General features: G+C 31.3%; 2 protein-coding genes across 4 annotated transcripts; one reads left to right on the top strand and one right to left on the bottom strand.

Annotated features, from left to right (window-relative positions):
- On the bottom strand, window positions 1-3,244 carry LOC109542810 (leucine-rich repeat-containing protein 57). Its single transcript, XM_019912199.2, has 3 exons — window positions 3,166-3,244; window positions 2,848-2,901; window positions 1-2,784 (listed from the first exon to the last, which is right to left on the bottom strand). The coding sequence occupies exon 3, from the start codon at window positions 2,771-2,773 to the stop codon at window positions 2,057-2,059; it is 717 nt and encodes a 238-aa protein (XP_019767758.1). The 5' UTR covers window positions 2,774-2,784; window positions 2,848-2,901; window positions 3,166-3,244; the 3' UTR covers window positions 1-2,056.
- LOC109542808 (peroxidase) lies at window positions 3,232-23,331 on the top strand. Of its 3 annotated transcripts, none has more exons than XM_019912196.2 (14): window positions 3,232-3,319; window positions 12,906-13,030; window positions 18,395-18,564; window positions 18,615-18,745; window positions 19,670-19,876; window positions 19,936-20,144; window positions 20,735-20,928; window positions 21,208-21,432; window positions 21,543-21,711; window positions 21,762-22,045; window positions 22,105-22,272; window positions 22,333-22,480; window positions 22,539-22,695; window positions 22,793-23,331. In XM_019912196.2, the coding sequence occupies exons 2-14, from the start codon at window positions 12,925-12,927 to the stop codon at window positions 22,887-22,889; spliced, it is 2,265 nt and encodes a 754-aa protein (XP_019767755.2). In that variant the 5' UTR covers window positions 3,232-3,319; window positions 12,906-12,924; the 3' UTR covers window positions 22,890-23,331. The 3 variants fall into 3 exon arrangements, with proteins under 3 accessions (XP_019767755.2, XP_019767754.2, XP_019767756.1); XM_019912195.2 differs by lacking the exon at window positions 3,232-3,319 and adding an exon at window positions 10,782-11,022; XM_019912197.2 differs by lacking the exon at window positions 3,232-3,319 and adding an exon at window positions 13,189-13,293.
- Window positions 23,332-23,387: the final 56 nt, after the last annotated feature.

The raw sequence follows: 23,387 nt of genomic DNA, 5'->3' as shown, positions 1-23,387 counted from the left end.
TATAGATAAACATTTATTTACACACAGGATGCAAAACACAGGCAATTTGCTAGAAACGTACATAATAAACACTTTTTGTACTCATGCTTATATTAATAAAATGTATAAATTAATTAACAAAAATAGACATGTATTTAACTTTGGTGGAAACCTTGGATGCAGCATAATCAAATATATTTTTCTATTTAGTAACTTAGTTTCAATGTAAAAATGGTAGTTTATTGAATGATGTTACTCAAATAGACAGCATCACGTATCAACACTCAGATAGGAAAGTTTTTCATTCTAGAAACATACGAAATTCAATAATAACCCAACCAACTTCACTTTTTCCCGTAATAGGACATTTGGATTATGATAAGTTCATTATATTTTAATTAACTACACTACTTTATAGAAGTAAATTAACCGACTTTTGTTATTATTAAATACTTGTTTGTACGTTTTAATTGTAAAAGTTGATATTTTCGATCGAATATACATGATGATATAATTGACTATTATGGAATAGCTCAATAGGAACCCAATAAATAATAACTATTAATTTATCAGTCAAATTCGAATAAATATGATTGTCTATATTTCGAATGAAAGTACTTCTGGTTAATTATTTTATTTTTTAATTGAAAACATTTAAACATCGATAGTAAGTTTGAAAGAAATTACAAAACTATTTTATTTTACGATATTGAGAGAAACTAGTTAAAATAAATACATGCGCGTATGTTTCTGTTTAAAATAATCGTACAATCTTAAATATGTTTATCTGATACTACTCATATAGTTAGTATACTTCTGCATAACCATTCACTACTACTCTGTCGACTTATCAATAATAACAAATGTTCAAAACTGTATACAAATACTAAGAACAATTAAATTAAGTAAGTACCTATATAATAAAGGGAATATAAGAATCTTGTAAATTGTGGACATATAGTGAAAGATGTACAGCCTTTGGAATCATAGTGCTTATAATTGGACCACAGTTATATAAAATATATTATTTAGTTGATTTTCATACATAAGTGTCAAATAGAAAAATATGTTATTAATACATATATTTTATGTTAAAAGCGAAGATAGAAAAGTGAGCAAAAGACAAGAGTTTTTGAATCAGATAGTACAAACAGCCATTTTCACACCATGCTGCTAAGCCGCAGGAATATCAAAAGCACTGTGAGATATAATTCAAAGTGAACATTTAGACCATCAAGTTATATGTATTATATTACAAACTAACAATTAACACTTGGAATATGAATACTTTTTGATCAAGTGCTGAAGTTAGTGTATATATTTAAGTTTTAACTGTGTACATATATATAATTTAAATAATATTTGTTTGGCGCAAACGGTTTGTAGGTGATTTATCAATTATTTTTCAGATTTTAATTGGGAAGTAAACCAAATAAGTTATAGGTATCTGCATTTTTATCGTTTGCAACTGTATTCTACATAGTCAAGCGAATGAATTAGCTGATGCTTAATTCTACTGCGAAAACATAATAAAGAATAATATCAACAGAAATCTAGTTCAGTTTTAGACTTTGAAACCTGAGAGAATCAGGAATAGAAATACTGGATCGTTACCGTGAGCTTAGTATTTTAGGATCTGGGTAATTTTCTCTTGCAGACTTTACCTAGGGTGGTAGAATAGTGGTGATTATCTGCTAGACAAAGTTGCATAAAGATGAAATTACTGCTGTGGTTGAAGTAATCGTTGAAGACGGTAGTGTAAATAAATAAAACAATAAATTAACTATTCTAATCAGACTACCTAATTCTACTATATATTTTCGAGTAACACTTTCCCAATTCATTAGTTACTGCTTTCTAAATTAACCGATACTATTAATGCCACATACTAATATCTTTCTGCTGATCAAGTATGATGAACATGTGTTATATAATATCTATCTTTCTAGGCCATTCAGATGTAATAAACTGTTAGCTTAATACTTTCATGATAGAATGCATTATATTTAGTATTATATGAAAGTAAGCATACACTTGTTTTGAGGCTGTAAAAGCTGAATGTTCAGTTTTGCGTAATCTAAAACAGCTTTTTCTTTACAGCAGTAAACCTGTCCATATAAGCATCATAGCCTTCGACGTTTGCTAGTTCCTTTAATTCAAAAAGATTGCCTTCTAAAGACAAATTGCAAATTTGACTATGCGCTAATACTCTAGGGTGAATAGCACTTAGAGTTAAACAGTTTTCATCAAGTCTTAATGTTTTCAGTCGTGGACAATTCGCTATTTCTGGAGAGAAGCTAGATATTTCATTTCTATTTAAGTTTAATTCTATTACGTATAAATTATAAACGTCATTCGGAACTACTTGGATTGAGTTTCCCGATAAATCCAGCAGGTCTAAATGTTTTAATCCACAAAATACAGTTGGAAACTGTCTGAGTTGGTTACCATTTAGAATTACCTGTTTAAGGTGAATCAAATTGGAGAACGTTCTTGGAATAGAAGTCAGTGTGTTTTCACAAGCATTAAAAGTCTCTAATCTGGTTAGGGCTCCGATGGAATCCGGCAGCTTACTCAACTTGTTCTTTCCCAAGTTTAGATGCCTTAGTTGCATGAAGCGACTTATTTCTGGCGGTAACACAACAAATTTGTTATCCGACAGATCTAGTGTCCTCAAGCATCCTTCCAGCTGCTGAAATCCCGGTGGAAACTGATTCAATTTTCCCGGAGACAATTTAAGAACACCAGTTTTTTGGGCAGTCTCAATGTGTTGCTTCAGGCCAGAGTTTCCCATGTTTACGCTTCCTACATGAGTAGCATGGATGTGTTAAACAATGTCATCGATTTTATACTTACACGAATTCCTACCTTTACTTTACATTCCTTTCTTTTGTGCTTTGCGTGGGATATGTAAAAACCTATCTAAAAAACATCAATTTTTCAGACAATAACAAAACTTCTCACGTCACATGACGTTTACGTCTAATGTATGCATGGAGTGTTGCCACAGGTCCTTCACAAAAAGTAACGATCAGAATAAGAGAGCATTGTCAAAAATAATTGTCAATTACAAATAGCGTAAAAAATAATAGGAAAAACTACAGCTACGGTATATTTATGTTTTATCATAAACAGGACTATTCTGAGCCTCCAGAATAAAATAGACAAAGTAGACACTCAACTCACAAAGTACTCATATTTGCTGCTATTGTAACAAATTGGCATCGGTGCAGTTTAACTGTCAGCACACTTGTTTGTTATTGTCAAAAGTTGTCTTACAAAAATTGTAGTTAGGTATATTAAATAGTGCTTTCCTAATTTGATAAACTGTTACCAACAAGTGAGTATAATTTATGATGCATGAAATTAACAATAAGCTGATATATGCTGAAGATTGAAGAAGGGATTTTAATTTAAATTAGCAACAAAGTTATATTTTCATAGTTTATGTTATTGTATTTCATGCGGACAAGAATATGTATTTACCAAATTAATATCTGATAAAAGTATCAGGAGCGACAATATTATTTGTCTTAATCTGATAAAAGTATCAGGAGCGACAATATTATTTGTCTTAATGTAACCAACTTCCAACTAGAAACATAAATTTAACTAAAACTTGTTTATAAATATAAAGCGCGTTAGTTTATACTACTTGTTATTTATGGCAAAGATTAACTGCCTACTTTGAAATGAATAAACTTACAACATATAAACAAGTTTTAACTATCGGCATTTGTCAGGTGGTCCATCGAGATAATACACCCGAACATACTAATATAGGAAATGTAAAAGTGAGTAATTAAACAAAATTAAATTGGTTGGAATTAATTTAAGTGTAGCTACAAGCGTCCGTCAAACGTGCCCCAACTCACTTCTGATCCAAACTTGGAGTCAACAGTTATAACTTAATGTAACTAAAACCACTATTATTAAACAACACAAATCATATTACGTGATTATCACGTCATATTGTTCGGCGATTCGTACACGTTACATTTTGGTTCGTTAATGGGACGTGATTCTTGGTCCTAAGGTGAACCTGCGTTTTCAGTTACGCTTTGAAATGCAACTATTGGCAAACGAGAAAAATTTACAGGGTGAATCAGCGAAGCAACACGCCCTCTTAGATATTACAGAAGAAGTGTTATGGTTGTCGCCACTATTTATTTCTGTTACTTTGATGTATACAGGGTAGCTCAAAATAAAGTTATGACGGTCACGTTGAGTTTTTAAATGGAAACGCTGACTTTTTCATCCAGATTCAAGTTCTATGATCTATAAAACATCATCTGATAATTTTTGACCTGCTTTGGAAGGCTTATAAATTAAGCTCTTTTACAAGTAATGTCCTTCGATGTATTTAACTGCTGTGAACTCCCAAATTGTTAAAATAGGGAGTATCGTCTTTCCCCATATTGGTGTGTAATATTAAATTTGTACAAATATATGTTTTGTTTTCAATTGGATACGCTTCAATAAAAATTCCTTACATATACTATCATTAAAAATTAATGATATAAAATAAGATGTGAGAAAAAAATATGTGCTAAAGCAGACGAAAATCGATGAGGCAAGATCCGCAAATTAGAAGGGGCAAAATTTGGCATTCAAGCTAGAGTACATTTACACAATGATGATGCGCAAAAAGTAATTGGTTAGTGGTTTCTGCTGCACCCTGTATTGCATACAGCTGTCCCAATAACAATAACAGGAAATCCAATATAAATAACCACCGTTATAAAACGTTGTTACGGAATTACTCATTTTCTCTGACAAATCTATTTATTTCCTTGCTTATGAATAATAATAATATTTATGAATTGAAAATAGTTGAGCACTTGCATATTGCTCTTTAGCCTTTTATTGACCTACGCCTGAAGACCCGTATGATCTCTTTTTTCTCATCCGTTTCTTCTTAGCTCGATAACATTAAAGTCTAATTTACAGCTATTTACTACAGCTAAGCTCCATTAATATGTTATGCCAATGGTACTAACTGCTTTCTAATTCGGTACTTATACTTAACTTATTCCTGTGATGTTATTCGTATACTCTAACGAGATAAAACTAAAAATTTCCAATTTTATAGAGCTTTAAAAGCTCATATCTTGGAAAGAGATAAAAAGATCTGAATAATCATATATGGATCTTTTTAATAGACTTTCTCTAAGTAGGATTTGACATAAATTTATAACTTTTTAAATATTTGAAAACACAAGTTTAGGAACTTTTCGTCTGAGAAGCCATCAAAGTATCTGAATAACTATTAGGCGATTCGTTTTTTAAGAATTGTTTTTACCTAATTTGGCAATATGAGAAACTGATGGAGATGGAGGTCGAATTGTCTAATTTTAAGATGCTGTGGAACTGCCTCTGTATCACTATATTTTCTACACATGTCTAACGTCTAAAATGTTATCCGCGAAATTTGAAAAACTTTTAAATATCTTCATACATTCCGAAAAAGTTGGAAATATTGCACCATTCATAAGGCTCAACTTTATAGGGTTGTTTTTATCAACATGCAACAATGCCTCGTCCAGCTTTATAAAGTTTCTCTAAAAATGTAAAGCAAACTAATAATACGGGAAATAATATATATTTTTTATGATTTTTTCGCAAAGTTTTGAAGGTTTTAATTGTAAGCAGCCGAGGCCCGCAACTTCCGTCCCAACTTTGCCAGCTTGGGATTGCAAACTCATGCTCTCAGCATTGAAAAATACGTTTAAAATTGCTGCAAAACTGACAAATTATTTCTTCACAAAATTTAATCAAATAGAGATCCAACATCGTAGTTTTTACATACATAATGGGGCCGATGACTTGTTCTAAGAATGTTATAAGAATTGCTAGTAGAAGGTCATTGCTCAATAAAAAGTGGAATTAATGTACAAAAGAAGAACCAGATCAGTTTATAATAAATGATGCTTCATTGCGTTCATAAATCGTTTTTTTTTACTTGCATGTCACGCACAAACTATATTAGCAATAGCGATCTTAATAAATTATACAATGTTTGACCGCGCGTTAGTATTTTATTGAGTAATTTGAACAAATCTGTTTAAATCGAATCTAGAATCATGCAGTTTGCTTTCCAAATATCACAATCAACTTAATTTATTCAAATGCTGACCTACGAATTTAAATGGCATTTTAAAATGTTAATTGCTTCCTGAATTTAGCAGGTTTTATAGGAAGTGATACATTAAAGAGCAGTGAACGTTGTATAATTATTTTTCGCCTGATTTAGATTTTTAAAATTGTTTTTAGCTTTACAAATATATGCACTTTAACTAGTTACAGGAGAAAAACATACAACTAAGTACAATAATAAATATTAATTTGAAAGTAATCAACAGGATAACGCAATAACACGTATTTTCTTAAAATCATAAGCACATATATTGGTAAACACTTATTATCAATGTGTATTTTTAGAGCTCTCCTGCTAATGTGCATAAATAAATATCTCATAGTCGCCTGTTAATAGTATGAGACAAAATATATTTGAAAATAGAGACGTTTTAATACGACTATAAGAACTAAATTTTCGTACTAGAATGACTAAAACCCCTAAGAAAACATCGATTAAAATGCAGGTTCAATAATCGAAAGGGGTTGCAAAAACGTCTTGCTTTAATTACTGTAAAATTATTTTACCAGTTAACGTTTAAAGCGAAATTGAAAATTGGATTGTTGTCTGTTAATTGCTTGATTGAACACAATTGACTTGACCTCGGCTTCCAAAATAGATATGTTTGGGAACAGTTCCATTATTAGACCCGTTGCATAAAGCTACTATCAACCAATGAAATACCTATTTAAATTTTTAATTAAATTTATTGTTGTTTTTTAAGTTTTATATGTTATTCACTCCATTCAATGTCTTGGTATACGTTGCGAGGTGTACGTTGTCTATATTGATTGTTACAGAACTGAGATAACCGGTGTTCGTTATTTTTATGCAATAATCATATTTAAATATGAGAAAATCTCATTCACGAAAGGTGCTCAAAATAACCCAAACTGACTTGTAAAATTTTATTGTATGTATGTATATTGTTTCTTTAATCAGTTGCATTCGATTATACGGTAAACGTTAAGTTATTAGGATAAATGAACCAAAAGTCCGAAATGCAATTTAGGAAAATACAGGGTGTTGAGGATTGATTGAAGGGACTGAGTTTATTAATTTTCTAAAATAAGTAAAAAATAATAAATAAAAAACCTACCTATTCTTTATAGATTAAAAACATCCTACGCTTTTGTCTGATCGCAAAATTTGTAATTTTTTGGTCTTTAAAATTGTCTATTTTGAATTCGAATTGAAATATTTGAATTAAAGAGTCTTATAATGTTTATAAGTGATTTGCTAAGTGGTTCTGCAACACATGATCTGAGTAGTTCCAAAAACGTTCAATTGGTTAACCATCTCGAGCTTATTTAAAAATAAGTACCACTTGAGACTTCAAGTATATACTCTGGCAGATCGTTCTGTTCTTTGATGTTCAACGTGGATGTAATGCAAGTATTCGGATTTGTGCACCTAAAAGTGAATATTTCATAATTAAAACATTTGTATCTACTTAACTACAATATTTGGATTTTTTATTTATATTTTGGAATTTTTATATTATCTATTAAACAGAAATATGACTAAAACAGATAGAAGAGAGGAAATGTTTTTCTTAGATACACGTAAATAATATTATTCAGTATATGTAAACGTATGGTTTAATTCAAGGTTTTTTTCAACATAAATTGTAAATTTACAAGTAAAAACACGACCTTAAAAGGCAATGTTTATCTACATGTAAACAATGTGTCTCACCTGCGAATTGATGTTATTTAGATACAAGGTGTTCGAAAGACAATAGGACTTGTTGGAAAAAAATTATCTGTAGATTAGTTGCAAAAGACGAACACAATGTTATTGATTCCATCTCTTTATTGCTAATTTTGTTTAAGGAAAATGATCAGATACTAGATTGGTTTTGAAACACAAGTAACATTTTAAGTAAAGTATTAAAAGTAATTTCCTTTGTTCTGTTTGTATTTATTTTATTGTTATTTCTCTTTGTTTTACGTACATTTTTTAAACTTAATTTTTTATTTGACGCTCAATWCCGAATAAGTCRCAGGAAAAAACGGTAGGATCCTAGCTGTACTTACATGTATATTACATATTACTATAAGCCAATAATCTCAGAATCGCACATAATTGAGAATATCYGTCTTTTTTTTAAATATACATAGTRGAACAAAATTGTGGCCATGTTACATTCGCCTTACTTTTGAAATAGGCAACATTTTCCTATAGATATTTTGTGTCAAATGTCTTACTTAAAGTTTTTATCTTTAATCTTAATAACATTAATTATRTTTAATCATGTCTTCATTTTCCCATGTAAAGTAGTTGTCGCAGCCGTYATTATTTTATTGTATTGGTGTACATTTTTGTATGTACTTTTGCCATTAATAKGAATATTTTCACCAGTATGAAGATTTTCAACAATRATTCACTGAGAAGTATGTTTCCAGATGTATGATAGGATTGCTGAACTATTTTCAGTTTTTGACTTCACTTAATCATCTTAATTTTTTGCTCAATATCTTATCAGTTCATTTCAACATATTACAATGAAACAATGCCACATTATCCATGTGAAATTGAAATTATGATTAAAAAGGAAATCTTAATCTATTGCCTATTATTGTTTTAATGTCACATTGAATTGCGTACCTATTTTTTAGTACCTTTATCCACTATTTCTTACAATTTGCTATTAACCGATAAGAAGTCCATTTTGAGACCAGTTAAACATTAGCTTGTTAATGTTAGTCAAACATTGATTTATTTTGACGTTGAATTGAATCGAACAATTTTTTCTAAACGCAACTAAAATTAAATATGACGGATTTTGAATAAAGCAACAATAACAGATTTTCTGATTAAAAATATATATAAGCATATCGAAAATTTGTTTATTGTTATATTAGGTCAAAAGTGATTCTAGACTATCAGATATTAATTTTATTCAGGCTTATATGAGGTTTGACAAAAAATATTAATTTTGGACAAGAGCAAAGTACATTTTTTGACAATATCAACAATTGCTATTGAAAAGTTGTCCAGAAGTAAGAACCTCGTTCCGATACGCAATTATAGCTATTGGCGAAAAAAATGCTGGTTTTCTACAACTGTTTCTACAATATTAATTATTTATCAATTATATTATCAGTAATTGCTTTATTGTATTTCTTATTATTTACACTTACAATGTATACAGTCAAATTTGTATTGTTAGTTTAAAAATACGTTTCAAAAAAAGGAAGAATAATATTTTCATTGCAAAACCTACCTAACCTACTTACATATTTATTCTTCACTCTTGGGCAAAGTTAATATTTTTTGATAAATCGCCAGGAAAATTTAAATATTTGAAAATTGCATTTTAGGTTTTAGAACATGTGGACTTTTTATGAAAAGTAACTTTTTTCCTAAAGATAAATTAGATAGAAAATAATAAGACATACTTTATATACATATAGCGTTTTTTGATAATATATGAAACTGCTCACTTTTGATAAATAACTTGTTCAACAAATTAAAGATCATAATGTCTTTTTGTGAGCTCTTGTTGCTTCCATCATTCATATTTTTGTTTCAGTATCAGCGACATTCTTTCTTAGACTTAGTCGACAGAACATGATGGGTAAAGCTGATTGAACAGAGTAAAAGGGGATGTTTAAAAACGAAGCATAATTGTCTTCAATAGATTTAAACAAATATTGATAATAGTCATGGGTTTGATGAGACAGACGATTCAAAATTAATCTTTCATTGCTTGCATTTGATAGATATTTAATATATCATCGTAATTTAGGGAACAAATAAACCATTCAAAACCTTTTATTGAATCAGAAAAATTCTGAAAGCAGTAAGTGTTTTGAATGGGGCGCATAATCACCTCTGAAGATGCCAACGGTCTTGTTAGCAAAACGTGATAAAGTATTTTTCTCAACAAAATGAAAGGCGGAAAATCCTACTTACGTATATCTAGTTGACTTCTAATTAATGACCAGCAAATGCGACTCACGTAACAATAATTACAAAACTAGCAAAATGAATGAGATTACAATCTTTAATAAATTACAAATAATATTGCGAGTTTTAAAACGAGTTTTGAAAAATATTACTATATTAAGTACATATATCGTCATATTTCCATTAATTTCCTGCTGCATTTGCAGATAGGCCTTAGGACAGTATTGGGAAATAGTACTTTATGATAAATATAAAGTTAATATAAAAACCATAAAAAAGTGATTTTATTGTATGCTTCCTAAGAGGAATTTAATGAATTACTGCAGAAATAACCAGTGTGGTGTATTTGTGTAAGTTGATTTAAAAATGTTACGGGAAGGGCGCTCAAATTATAATGCTAATATGTATTATTATTATTATTAGTTTTTATAGTTATATTTAATATAACTGCGCAACATTTTTCCTTTTTATTTAAATCAGCTCAAGCATCAACTGAATTTTTCATTTCAAATATCGTCATATACAGTGAAAACAGGCAATTTTGAAAATATCTATGTTAAAACGTTAATACTGGCCTCGGAAATTGCAAATCCTAATATTTCTTACTATTTTATAATTACTGATTATGGCAGCTTTCGTTTCGTCTCATAATGTAAATTTAGTGTATTATGAGTAATATGAGGAATAAATCTTTTGAGTGCCTCGTATATTCCGCACTGACGTCAAACTTATTACTTAAGTTGTAAACAACTAAGCCAGTGCTTCAGTCTGAGCTACCGAATTGAAGGTTGGTGATGTTTTTTCCCACACTTTGTCGGTTCATTATCATTCGTGGTACCGCTTCTTCATATTAACCAATTGGAGCGTGTCTTTGAAAAGTTCAGTGTTTTATCTGGACGCGTTGAGACTTTGAAAACTTTTTCGTATCAGTTCGTTGAAAACAAGTGATTACTCTCACATTTTTATAGATTTGGAGACATTTTCACATAAATGTAGGTACAATTTTCCGTTCTGTTTGGTTGAATAATTGAAACATGATCAGACCCTAGTTTTAAAAATCCAATTTTAGACGCTTATGGCGTTCAAGATTAAATTTGTTTTTCAGGTTTTGCCCAAAATAGCTCTGATTAAGTATGCTTTTTATTTTAAACGTATTTATGTGCCACTCATATACAAGTTTTTCACGTTTTTGATTGATTTACACTGAAAGTTTAAAGCTATTTTTTAGTTAGATATTTAGTTCAGAGCTGAAGCCGTTTGTGTTAACGATAGTTGACCCAAATGCATGTTATTTGCAGTAAGCTTTCGTGCACAAGATGTGATAAGAAAATGTCTTCGCAGTAAACTTTACATGTTTTGTTTCCATAAAGTTTATTTTCCGGTATGTTAACGAAGAAAGTGCAATAAATGTTTTGGTTGGCGCACAGTATTTAATTTTATTACGGTTTCTTTGGGTATCTTATCACAACAAATAGGTTAAAGTTTATTTATTACTCAAGTAGTCTAACAAACTTATACAAATGAACCTTACATCTTGATCTCAGATATCATCATTCTCTAAATTCATTTAGAATCTATCAGACATTATCAACAATGAAATTCTATATAAATGTGAATATTTAGTGAAACACCATGTATTATTTAAAATAGAAGGAGAAATACTTTACCCAATTGATCTTCAATTTTAAACTTTAACATTTTTAATTAATTAAAAAATTTTTTTTTTTATTTGCTACTAAAGTAAAAAGATATGAAAATATTATCTGTAATATCCAACCGTTTTCTCCGCAATTTTCTCTAATCGCGTTAATCAATTCGAATTATTTATTAATTGATGTCTTCTTGCTTAAATAAATATTTATATACCTAAGTTCCGTTGACTATCGTCATTTAAATATATACTGTTTTGAATGACAGAATTATGCAAATTAATATAAATGATTACTCATATTACAGTCACAGCATATGATTGTAATTAATTAATTATGCATTTTATTGAACACTGTTTTCGTAATTGATTAATCGAAAACCAAAGTTGAGTTGCTCTTATAAGTATATCTAAGTCTCCCCAAAAATTTCAAACATTTTTATTCCCCTTCAGTTATTTGTGTTTTGTTTCCATTTAAATTGGCAAAATAACAGCAAAAAACTGAACATGCAAAAGTTTAACTATTTTCTCTTATCGCTTTGTTCGAAAGAATGTTTTCATGTTCCGTTCTAACGCTTCTCTCCGTTCTCTGCTTATTTTGTTTGCAACTTTAATGAAGAAAATAGTTTTACTTGCGATTTCAAGTGTATGTCACAACTTCAATTTGGTTGTGCGACACTATCAAATGTTTTATATCTTTGAGTGTTTCTCCCAATTCCATTTCATTATCTCATTTATTTATTTAATGGGTTTTGTATGAAGGTTTTTTTGACAAACTTTTATTACAGTCTTAGAAAATCGGAGAACGCAAAAACTTTTGTTACAAATCTACAAAACTACAAATTAAAGGATATTAATAAGAAATTCAGTGGTCAGGAATAGGGTTAGTGAACCGGAAACCACGATAAAATTAATTCTGTGCACGTACTAAATGTTCAACAATGGCTAGATGAACGAAGCCCGCGGGCGGATTTTTATCAACGAAATGTATTATTTGTGGACTCACTATGCATTTGTATTTTTATAAACAGTAAAATTTGGCATGAAATATTCGGTTTCTCAATAAGTTCAAACACGGACGCTTATTGAGAACGCCCCACTGCGTATCTTCCATAATCTCCCCATCAGCAACAGGCGTATATATTTCGATTAGTAGTAGAACAGATTAGATTGAACGAAGACCTAACATAGAAAATATTTGTTGTTGATTTATAATTTGTTTTGCAGGATTGGTTTTACAATCAACATGCCGAGTGCAAAAATAGCGATGCCTCTCTTCGGAATACTTTTATGTATCCTGTCAATCCAGGCCAGAGTATTTTCTCCCAGCACAGTTATTCTACCCTTTCATGGTAACTATCCAGTTTATACATAAACATTTCCACTCTTTCTCTAGATATATTTATTCTCTCTACTTTAACTTTAAATAAACAATAAAGCTGTTATTTTCATTTCTATTTCATACAAGTGTATGTAACATTTGTCTTGTTCTACAACCATTCTCTTTTAGGTTGTATTAAGTAAACACAAAAATACGTGGAGTATAATCTCATCAATTATTTCATGATGGTTAAATTCAAATCCATGTTAAAATAACATTTTAACTTGTTAAAAGGTAAGAATATTATTTGCCAAAAGGGTGAAATGGAAAAGCTTTTGCTGGTCTGTTTTTATGAGTATCTGTTACTTAGTCACTACTTTTAAAAACACTCGATTGTTTGTGTTAAACAGGCTCATAAGAAATGACCAGGGACGTAGATAATTGATTATTGGTATATGGGTACAGTTAGAACAGTCCTAAACTATTTGGCAAAACAATAATGAAAACAATCCAAATAGCTTTGATTCGGTTCGAATATTGCACATTAGTATAGAGGGTACCCAAAAATATTATGTGTAAATGGAATGACATTTTTTTCGCTTGTTTCATGAATACAAAATGATATAAATATAGGTAGTATTTGAAATTCGGTTTCTTGTTGAAATTTCAAGATTTTGTAACTTTTTTGTTTATAATTCCTGCAAATATTCGCAGAATCTACTAGGTGGTATTTTTTAAAAAGTGTTTCTTTCTTAAACCTTTTATAATGGGGCGCTGATGACACAATTMACATAATACAATTTTTGTTCGGTTTAGACACTTTTTAGTATTGTGTGGAATTTTCTTATCGGCGAAAATTATTGAGAATATAAAGGAATTATGCCATTATCGAATATCTGTAAATCGCTAAATACAAAGTAATATTTGTACAAGTGCAGTCTATGAATGAATGAAGTAATTAAATTTAAACTCGTAACTTGTGCTTTATATGTAAATATTTAAAATTTGAGCTAACTGTTCCGTGAAAATTTGTTTATATGAAAAAAGCAAACACATTTCCTGGTTTTAAAAATGCGTGATATGTAGTACAGGGTGTTAACTAAGAAAACCGATAATCTTGTTATCATCTCTTTTGTTAATTTCCAGAGTTGTCGCAAAACTAACATAAGACTATCTTTATTTACATATTTTATCGGTGGTTGACTTAATACGTGCTTTCAATAAGGCCATGTTTGCCATTCACACATCTATATTCTATTTGTATTTTTTTGTTACAGTTTTCAAACTCAAAACATTCTCTATCATCGTCATCGTCAAAGATAAACTGTTTTTCACATTCACATCGCCAACTGCACTTTCCATTAAATGTTGCCTAGAATATTGACTCGTATTGATAAATTGTTAACTTTTGCTAATTAATGTTAATGGGTTTTTCCAGTTTTATTAGGCGATTCACACGCGAGTGAGAAATAAACTTTTTTCATGAAGTCTACAGACAAATTGCTCCACGTTCGATTTTTGTTAGCGCTAATTTGTATGTTTTCCAAATTATACAGATCATATGAGAACATTTAATGGTATGCTTCTACATGAAAAGTGTTGGTTGGTGTGTTCTGAAAACATCGGGTGTTTATGAAATATCCCATCAGTTTATGCGCTAAATGCCCGCTTTGCCCTTTTTTTTTGCAATGAACATTTTTTAAATTTAAAAAAATCGAAGAATAATCTATAGTTTAACTGAAAAAATTAAGGAAATTAATGATTAGCAACTGCAATCAACAGCGGAAAATGTATACGACGCTAGAATATCATTGAAACTATTATCATTTGCAGAAATAGTTGAAAATCCTCAATTCTAGAAACACACGATTTTAAGAGTAAGATTTACTGATTGATTAACAGATTTGAAATCCAGAAACTTGCTTGAAAGTATGAGATTAAAATTGCACAATGGACATCACTTAATTAAATACATTTAATCGAAAATTTAATTTTTAAATAATAACAGTAATCTTCATTGTCTCCAACAAATAACGGTGTATTAATATTCCAAATAGAAAGGTTTTTCGTAAATAACTTAATACCTAATATTTTTCTCGATATTGTTGAAATTTGGCCGCAACCGGGGCAATATTTTTAACTAAAATATACGCGCCACTGATTTCATTTCAATTTTGTATTTTTTTCGAATTAAGGGACTTCCAATGCAACGTTTTTATTACTTGACTATTTTACATATCTCGCTTCATTTTCGAGATAAAAAATAAAACCCAATTTGTTCCAGGTCCTGGAACAGCATCAAAGTAATTTAAAAAACCATTCTATTCAGCAGTTAAAATCACACAAAAACACCTATTATTTTTTTCGCACAGATTAAGAGTGACTTCTATCAATTAGATAAAAAAAAATAATGTATATAGGTTTTACTTTATTATTTGACAGCCTCTGTATATTGAAAAACTGAATCATTTCTGGACCTACGTATACAATTTTTTTTCTCAAAATTATTCAGATAATCACCTGCTGAAGTACTTAAATAACACCCTGTATAATAAAATAAGCTGTTCTCAAAATATCATTACTTTTTTTACTAACAAAGTTCTTTTTGGTCCACTTCTTATTAACAGTTTTCAAATTTCCGAAGAGTTGAAGGATATTTTGCTATAACAATATTTTGCTTCTTCACGAAAACCCCGCATTTGAGTCATAAATGAACTTTATTATTAACTGATCGTTTGAAAATAGCTCGGACTTTGTTTTGTTCCTTTAACATAACATTCCAATAGTTCGTGCCAACTTGCTTATTTTATTTTTAAGATGCGAATTAAAATCACTCATACTGCACGTGTTCAGGATGGAAATTAAGTTTCCTTAATTCCAGCTAGAGTGATTAATTCTAATTCAGTTACATTGAAAAAATTGTTTTTTAATTTGCGAAACTTAGATGTGTGAGTATCCACCGCATTTTAATTGTTTATTTCTCAATTGACTGGTTTAAGTCGCATTTGGTTACCACTAAGTAGATGATTTGCGTATTATGCTTAATGATTTCGTGATACTTAACTTTTATTATTAGTTACCTGATATCATACTTGTATCAGTGTGTTCAAGGTAGGCTTCTTTCTAATGGTAGTTTTATAAACAGCGAGGGATAGGAAATTAGATAAATGGGTGAAAATTTGTTTGCGTCGGGTGTTTCTTATTACATTAAAGCACAATTATCAGATGCTCGATGGAAATAAATCTCGGAAGAACATGATCAGAAGGGTAGGTACTACTGATATTGATCATTCTACAAAAATATGTTGTTTATTGTAATATCAGAGGAATGTTATGAAGGATTTTAATGAAACTTGTGGATTTGTTCCTACCTAAAACTCACAGTTTGGTAAAGCTTCCGCGTTCAAGTCAAAAATTATTCGCCCATTTCGGTCGTTAGAGTTCCAATCGGGAGACTTTTTGGTAAATATAATAAATGCATTAAGTGCAGTCATATCAATAAATTCCAGCCAGATTCGTTTTTTATGGTAAATTTAAATTAAATTGAATATTTTAATCAAAAACGTGCCTAGTAATATATTGTTTAACAGTATCTGAAAGCAAAAAAAAAATATATTTGAATCATTTTCTTTATTGTTTAAATAATTAACTCAGAACAAGAACACAAAAATGCCCACTGATTCATCAGACCTCATGGAACTTCTGATTGGTTAGTGATTGTGGCAACTTGTCGTTAAGCAATATTTATCTCATGTTTGCGTGATTCGCTGGCAAAGTTCATTGTGATTTTGTAGCCTCAATTTGTTCCCTTTGTTCGAAACCCCAATGAATATAATTTATGTAGGTTGATCAAAAATTTTTTTGTCTATATAATGTTGGTACACAATTCCAGCACAGAATGGTTATTTTAGTAGCTCAGTTATTTATGACCAGATGTGTAATTTTTTAATGAAAAATGTCCCTACTGGCAAAACTTCTTGAGATATTGGAAGTTCAAAGTTCGTTGCATCTGTAGCGGTGTACAGTTGAATAGAAGATAAAATCTTTGAAAATGGAATTTTGACTTATAAATCGTGTCCTATCCTCTATATCGTGGAGGATCCCTATCGGCAGCACGTAGACACTCAAGGATTCTTTGTACATGCCTCTTCTTTGTCGTACAGCTATTGTCATAAATCGTGCACTGAATGGGTTTTTTAAACGTTTGTTGTTATTAAATGTTAAAAGTGATATCCGTTATCGCCATTACAAAGATTAATTCAACGCAAAAAGTCTAGCCATTATGTAAAAACCACAGTTTTTTTCAATGAAACGATTAAGCACGATTAAACTGCATTTTCAAATAATTTCTGAGGTAATTCTACGAATGTTTTCATGTTTATTTTAAGTGTTTGTTTTCACTAAAGATGCGGCGAACTTTGAACATGTACAGTGTTATAATGTTAGATGATCTAATGAAGAAGAAATTTCTCATAAGAAATTCACTGGGCGATAAAAACCATATTTATTTTGGAAGAGGATTTGCAAATGTCTGATGTTCGGTCTTCAAGCATAGAAAATTTTATCGAATTCTAATGTTCTCTCCTAGAAAAAACCGATAGAAAATTTCACACAGTTAGTAACATTACAATCAAAATGATATATGTACATTTTTCGATTTTTAATCTTAACTTTCACTTCCTGTATTTCGACAATCGGCTACTTTTGGATTAAACAAATTGGATTAAGTCATCATGTTTTCACCCACCCCAGAACATTTTACAGAACCTGCATATTTCTTCAGTATTTTGATAATTTGAAACAATATTTTTTTTAAATTCAACTCAAGGTTTAGTACATTTTTAAATTAGCATTCCATGGCCTAACTGCTGTTGAAATTAATACATCTCATAAGAAAACTCTCCAGGCATTTCATAAATTAATTATTTAGATTTTGCTGGTCATTTAATTTGCAATTATTTCCCAATTTATTAACTAAAATCGTTAATTTTGATTGCAAATTCTCAAACACTTTCTCAGTCTGGCATTGAAAAGATCGATGCCGATTTAAACAATTTCCGGATCGAGCTGCAAAAGAAATAGAAGTTGTAAGTGAGATATGTGTAGAGCGATTTTAAGTGTAGTAAATATGATTGTAAACTCCTTAGAGCAGAGCGTGCTAAGCTCTATATTTGCTTCAAATTTTATCAATCTTAATCAGTATTGTTCTGTGGGTCACATTGCGCTCTCTATATCAATTACATAAAAATCATTCTTTTTTGTTGTATTTGAATTAAAACATTTTAAGTCATTAAACTTGAGCAAACTGGACGGCAAAATAAATCTGCAAACACAATGTTTGGGGCCAAAAATTGGGAGTTCGGACGTTTTCATGACTTGCCGAGTATGTTCGCAGGTGGTGTTCAAGACAACGATGTCATCCCAGATGTGATCCCGCGTCCTCAGGTTTTGGGCATTTTGAATAGCATTTCACCAAAAGACTTAAATGAGACTGTGAATTTTGCCGCGAACGTAATTGGCTACATGAAGAGACTAGAAAACAACTTGCTTTGGTCCAACATAAAGGTATATGCATGAAGCCAAATAAATTGTTGGTTTTACCCAAAGTCTTTCAGGTGGCCGATAACACGCCATCCCATGGAATGTTAATATCATTTGGGCCCGAGAAGGAAGCTTTGGAAAGGGGCAAAGATGCTTTGATCGCCTTACGATCTTCAAATCAATTGTTGAACACATACTGCCACAGGTTAATATTGATATGCGTCATATATTGAAAGTTTAACAGTGGATCAAGAGGTTTTTCCAGTAATACAGGGTTTCCCATATGGACATCGTTGATTCATGTATCAAGTATTGACTGTGAAAAAAGTTTGAATGTTTGGAGATATTGATCAGGTGCACATTTCAACTAAAATATTTAATATATTCTGGAATATCCGCTAGAAACGGCAGAGTCTCGCAACTTCCTTAGTTTAAACGAAACCTCCTGTATTTTTATTATAAATTTCTATGAAATATTTCGACTTTCTATCAGCGAAAGGCTGATTGGGAATAGTCCGATTCAGGGAGCTGATTTTTTCCAATAAGCCGACGGGTCTGAATTTTTTTAATTTTTTTTACAAATTTTGAGTGATTGATCTTCCGTATGTAGGCATCGAAAACAGAATGTCCTTGAGCCAATGTTTTGCGTATGTTTTCGCAGTCATCATGGCTCATAAGTTAATTGTTTTCTTTACTTACTACGAAAAGGTTTGGACCACATGGCGTAAAAAAACTTTTTACGCAGTTCACTTTTGTACTCAACCTAATGTTGAGAGCTCAGTCAATCGGTCTAAAGTGTTTTCTTAAATCGGTAGTTGATTGAAAACTCTTTCAAGTACCAGGATTTGGTAAATATTTTAAAATATGCTTGTCGATTTACATTTTTCTCATCTTATGTTTTGAAAACTTTCTTCTACGATATTGATCAACAACTTTTTTACAGTAATTTATTAATTTGTTCAATTATCTTCACATTTTTCACTATCGCCTTCTTCAATCTGTCGGTTCTTTTATTTGCGCTGGCATACATGCACCGCTTTAACAAGGTGTTTGGATGTTGCGTTTACATACTAGTAAATATATACCAACCACCTGCGGACGTAAAGCTGTAAAACAATGTAATTTCCAGGATATCAAAAGCCAGCCCTCAGCCAGTCTCTGATCGAGATTGCGCCAAGTTAATGTCCAGATTTTCTTTCCACGGTACTCCGTTGGCTGATGCCTGCCAGCTGCTGGAATCCTCATGTGACAAAGAACAGTACAACTCTGCTTATAGGACGATAAACGGCAGTTGTAACAATTTGGATAAGGCACACAGAGGAGAGTCGTTCACAGGGTAAAAACGTCCATATTATTGTATTTATACAGTTTTAAAAAATCACCGTCTATTTGCAGTTATTCGAGATTGTTGTACGCTGACTATTCAGATGGAGTGCATGAACCTCGGCGTGCAGTTAGCAGAAAAACGTTACCAAATCCCCGATTAGTTATTAGTTCGCTAATCAAAACAGCCAATCGTCCTTCGAAAAAATTCACTCTAGCTATCATGCAATGGGGCCAGTTTCTGGAACATGATCTTTGCCGATCCGCCACTGCTGTTGCAAGTAAGGAAACATTTTTATACAATATCAGTTCTCTGGGATCTTCGAAAACAAGTGCTGCGGAAGGGGGTTATTCTTTACTTTTTTATTTCTTGGAAGTCTTGCAGTTTTTGATATATGCGACGTATTTTGTTTTTATTAATGTTAATAATTTGCAGTTGAAATCGTATCTTCTTTTTCAAGCTTTGAGAAACGGAAAGGTGTACTCTAATGTAAAAAAGCGTTAATTTAGATCTTAATTAGTTATTTAAGCGAGAGAATTTAAACAATTCGCGCATTCTGAACAACGTTTCATTTTATCGTTTTTTTATTTTTTATTAATCAAGTTTCAACACTATTTATAGAGTCTTAGCAACTAACTATCAGATAAATAAATAAAAAAGGATCATAAAATTAATAAAAACATATTTATAGCATCGTTTTTAGGACGCTATTCGATATCTTGGTAGGGAGAGTTTGTAGCTTAGTAGAGTTGTTAGGGTAGAAATTTGTCATGTTTTTGACACCACTTTTAATCATGCAAAGAATTAATTACTCTCTTTCTTTTCTCTTAATTACTTATCTGGTAACTTTCTTCGTCGTTTTTGTTTTAGTTCACACAGACAGTTCTATAGAATGCTGTAGTAAAGACGGGGTGAATTTAACGCCCAGATTTGTTCATCCGTTTTGTTCGCCGATTTATGTTACGAACGACAAAAAGTATTCTGAAGAAGGAGTTACTTGCCTCAGTTTTGTGCGATCGATTCCTGCAATTAGATCGGACTGCAGTTTTGGCGCAGCGGACCAAGTAAGTACTAATTACTACAAATTAATGCTTAATCTGTTTTGAAATTTTTGGGTGATCGAGCGATTAAAATTWMAAGCGACACTGTTTCGACTTTTTTAWATTAAATTATGTGATGTTTATTTATTTGAATATTGAAGATTTACAATACTTATTCTGTTGATCCTGGGAAAAATTMTTTCTACTTTTACCTTTTTCCTAGAGAAAATTAAAAAGATTCTCAAAATGTATTATTTGGTTTTTACTGCCATACAACATGCTTTTGTAACGTTTAAATTGCAGGTCAATCAGGCTACACACTATCTGGATGGTTCTCAAATATACGGTTCAACTTTGAGGAGATCTCAACAATTACGTGCATTTGATGGAGGTAAATTGGCCACATCGACGTTCGAAGACCGAGAATATTTACCACTATCCAAAGATCCAACACACGATTGTCAGCTTTTCTCACGAAACTCTACCTGTTTTGAAAGTGGCGATGCTCGAGTCAACTTCCAACCACAGGTATTAATTAAATTAAGTTTAAAAAATTAATTTTCCATAACAGAATTTCCATATGTAATTTACTTACAGCTACAGCTAAAAATAAATTAACAAGTTAAATTATTTTTTAGCTGGCATTAATGCACACGTTGTGGTACCGGGAGCACAACAGACTTGCAACGGAACTCGGAAAATTAAATTCCCATTGGGACGATGAAACACTGTTTCAGGAAGCGAGACGTATTGTTATCGCTGAGATGCAGACAATTACTTATAACGAGTGGTTGCCCCTGGTTTTGGGTAAATATTTCAAAAGCGTTTTTATTCTCACTAACATGCATATTATTTAGGTAAATCATTCAATGATCATTACGATGGCACTTTAACTTACCACAAAGATGCAGATGCTTCAGTATCCAATGCGTTTGCAACGGCTGTGATGCGTTCCCTTAAATCATTATCAGATGGAATGCCCAAATTTTACGATGAAAATCGAGCTGCCAATGAATCGATTTTCATGAGAAATTACTTCAACAATCCTGGTCTGTTACGGCAAAACGGTGTGTTGGATGCTTTGTCTAGAGGGTTGACTACGCAGGCCAGTCAACGATTAGATATTTTCTTTGCTGACGACGTAAGTGCTTATTATTTATCTTTGATTAAATAAATGAACGAATTAATTTTGCGTGGCAGTTAATAAACCAACTGTATACCAACGGGAAATTCGGCTTTGATGTACTGAGCTTCGATTTACAAAGAGGTAGAGATCATGGCCTGCCCAGTTATGCCAGTTACAGAACACTTTGCGGACTGAGGGAAACCAATTCATTCATTGACTTCCTTGACGTTATGAAAGAACAGGTAAGAGCAAGAATTGGCTCATTTTGCCGAAAATTTCCTTATTCTTTTATCTCAATTTAGGATATTTTGGCCCTGCAAAGAGTGTACGCTAGTCCTCAAGATGTAGACCTCATTATCGGCGGTTTGCTGGAAAAACCTAAGAGCGATTCGTTATTTGGACCTACTTTTTCATGTATTGTTGCTGACCAAATGATAAGAACACGTCTAGGTATGCGCATTTTTAAACGGGGTTGATTTAATATTAATTTGCTACTTTATACCTTTAGGTGATAGGTATTTTCTTGATAATCCGGATCAACCGAAGCCCTTCACCTACGAACAATTGCGTGAAATTGGCAATGTATCACTAGCTAGAATTATCTGCGATGATAGTGACGATGTGCAACAAATGCAGAAAAGGGCGTTTGCCAAAGTCGGTCTTAGGTAAGTCCATGCAAATTGTAATCGAATTGGAAAGTCATACTAGCTTCATTACTGATAAATAGAATGAATTAATTTATTATTCTTTACTTTACTTTAGCAATCCTTTATTTAATTGCTCGTCTGACGAAATACCAAAGATGAGCTTGAACGCCTGGCAGGAGCTTCAAGCCAATTCTGTCAGTTATAAAGCTTGAACTCTTCGAGGAATTGTCTTTCCTGTTAAGACTGACTACATTAATGGCTGTTTATAGAGTTTAAGTGTTCATTTACGCAAAAAGTACCATGTACAATATCACATTTGCATTCTTTATTCAATAATTTTACACTTTTAAATTTTGCTTGTTTTTTACCCACGGTTATATTAGCAGGTTGACTAATTAATTAACAGGCACGGAATCAGCCAGTTTATACTACCACAGTACCTGTCCAAATTATAATTTTAGGGTATTACGTTCTAAACACATAAAAATCCCAGTTTCACGTATACAACGGTTTTGAGCTATATTAGCTGATTATTTTTTTCCTGATCTATTTTTCCAAGTCCCGTACTTAGATTGTTATATACTTATTTAGCTTTTATCAATAACCTTCTCTATTGTATGTTTGTATGAAATAAATGTTTAATTTTACAGATTATTTGATACTTGTGTTTTAAGTGTTTTCTTTATGCAGTTCTCTCCTACTATGCAGAA

Source organism: Dendroctonus ponderosae, unplaced genomic scaffold, assembly GCF_020466585.1.
Source record: "Dendroctonus ponderosae isolate FM_Combo_2020 unplaced genomic scaffold, Dpon_F_20191213v2 Dpon_F_20191213_7, whole genome shotgun sequence".
NCBI classification, from domain to species: domain Eukaryota; kingdom Metazoa; phylum Arthropoda; class Insecta; order Coleoptera; family Curculionidae; genus Dendroctonus; species Dendroctonus ponderosae.
This window is presented reverse-complemented; position numbering and strand designations above follow the sequence as displayed.

Coding starts and splice junctions, on each gene's coding strand:
- LOC109542810 (XM_019912199.2), bottom strand. CDS start 2,773: ATGGGAAACTCTGGCCTGAAGCAACACATTGAGACTGCCCAAAAAACT.
- LOC109542808 (XM_019912195.2), top strand. Junction 19,877..19,935: donor AGAGGAGAGTCGTTCACAGG/GTAAAAACGTCC, acceptor GTCTATTTGCAG/TTATTCGAGATTGTTGTACG. Junction 20,145..20,734: donor ATCCGCCACTGCTGTTGCAA/GTAAGGAAACAT, acceptor TTTTTGTTTTAG/TTCACACAGACAGTTCTATA.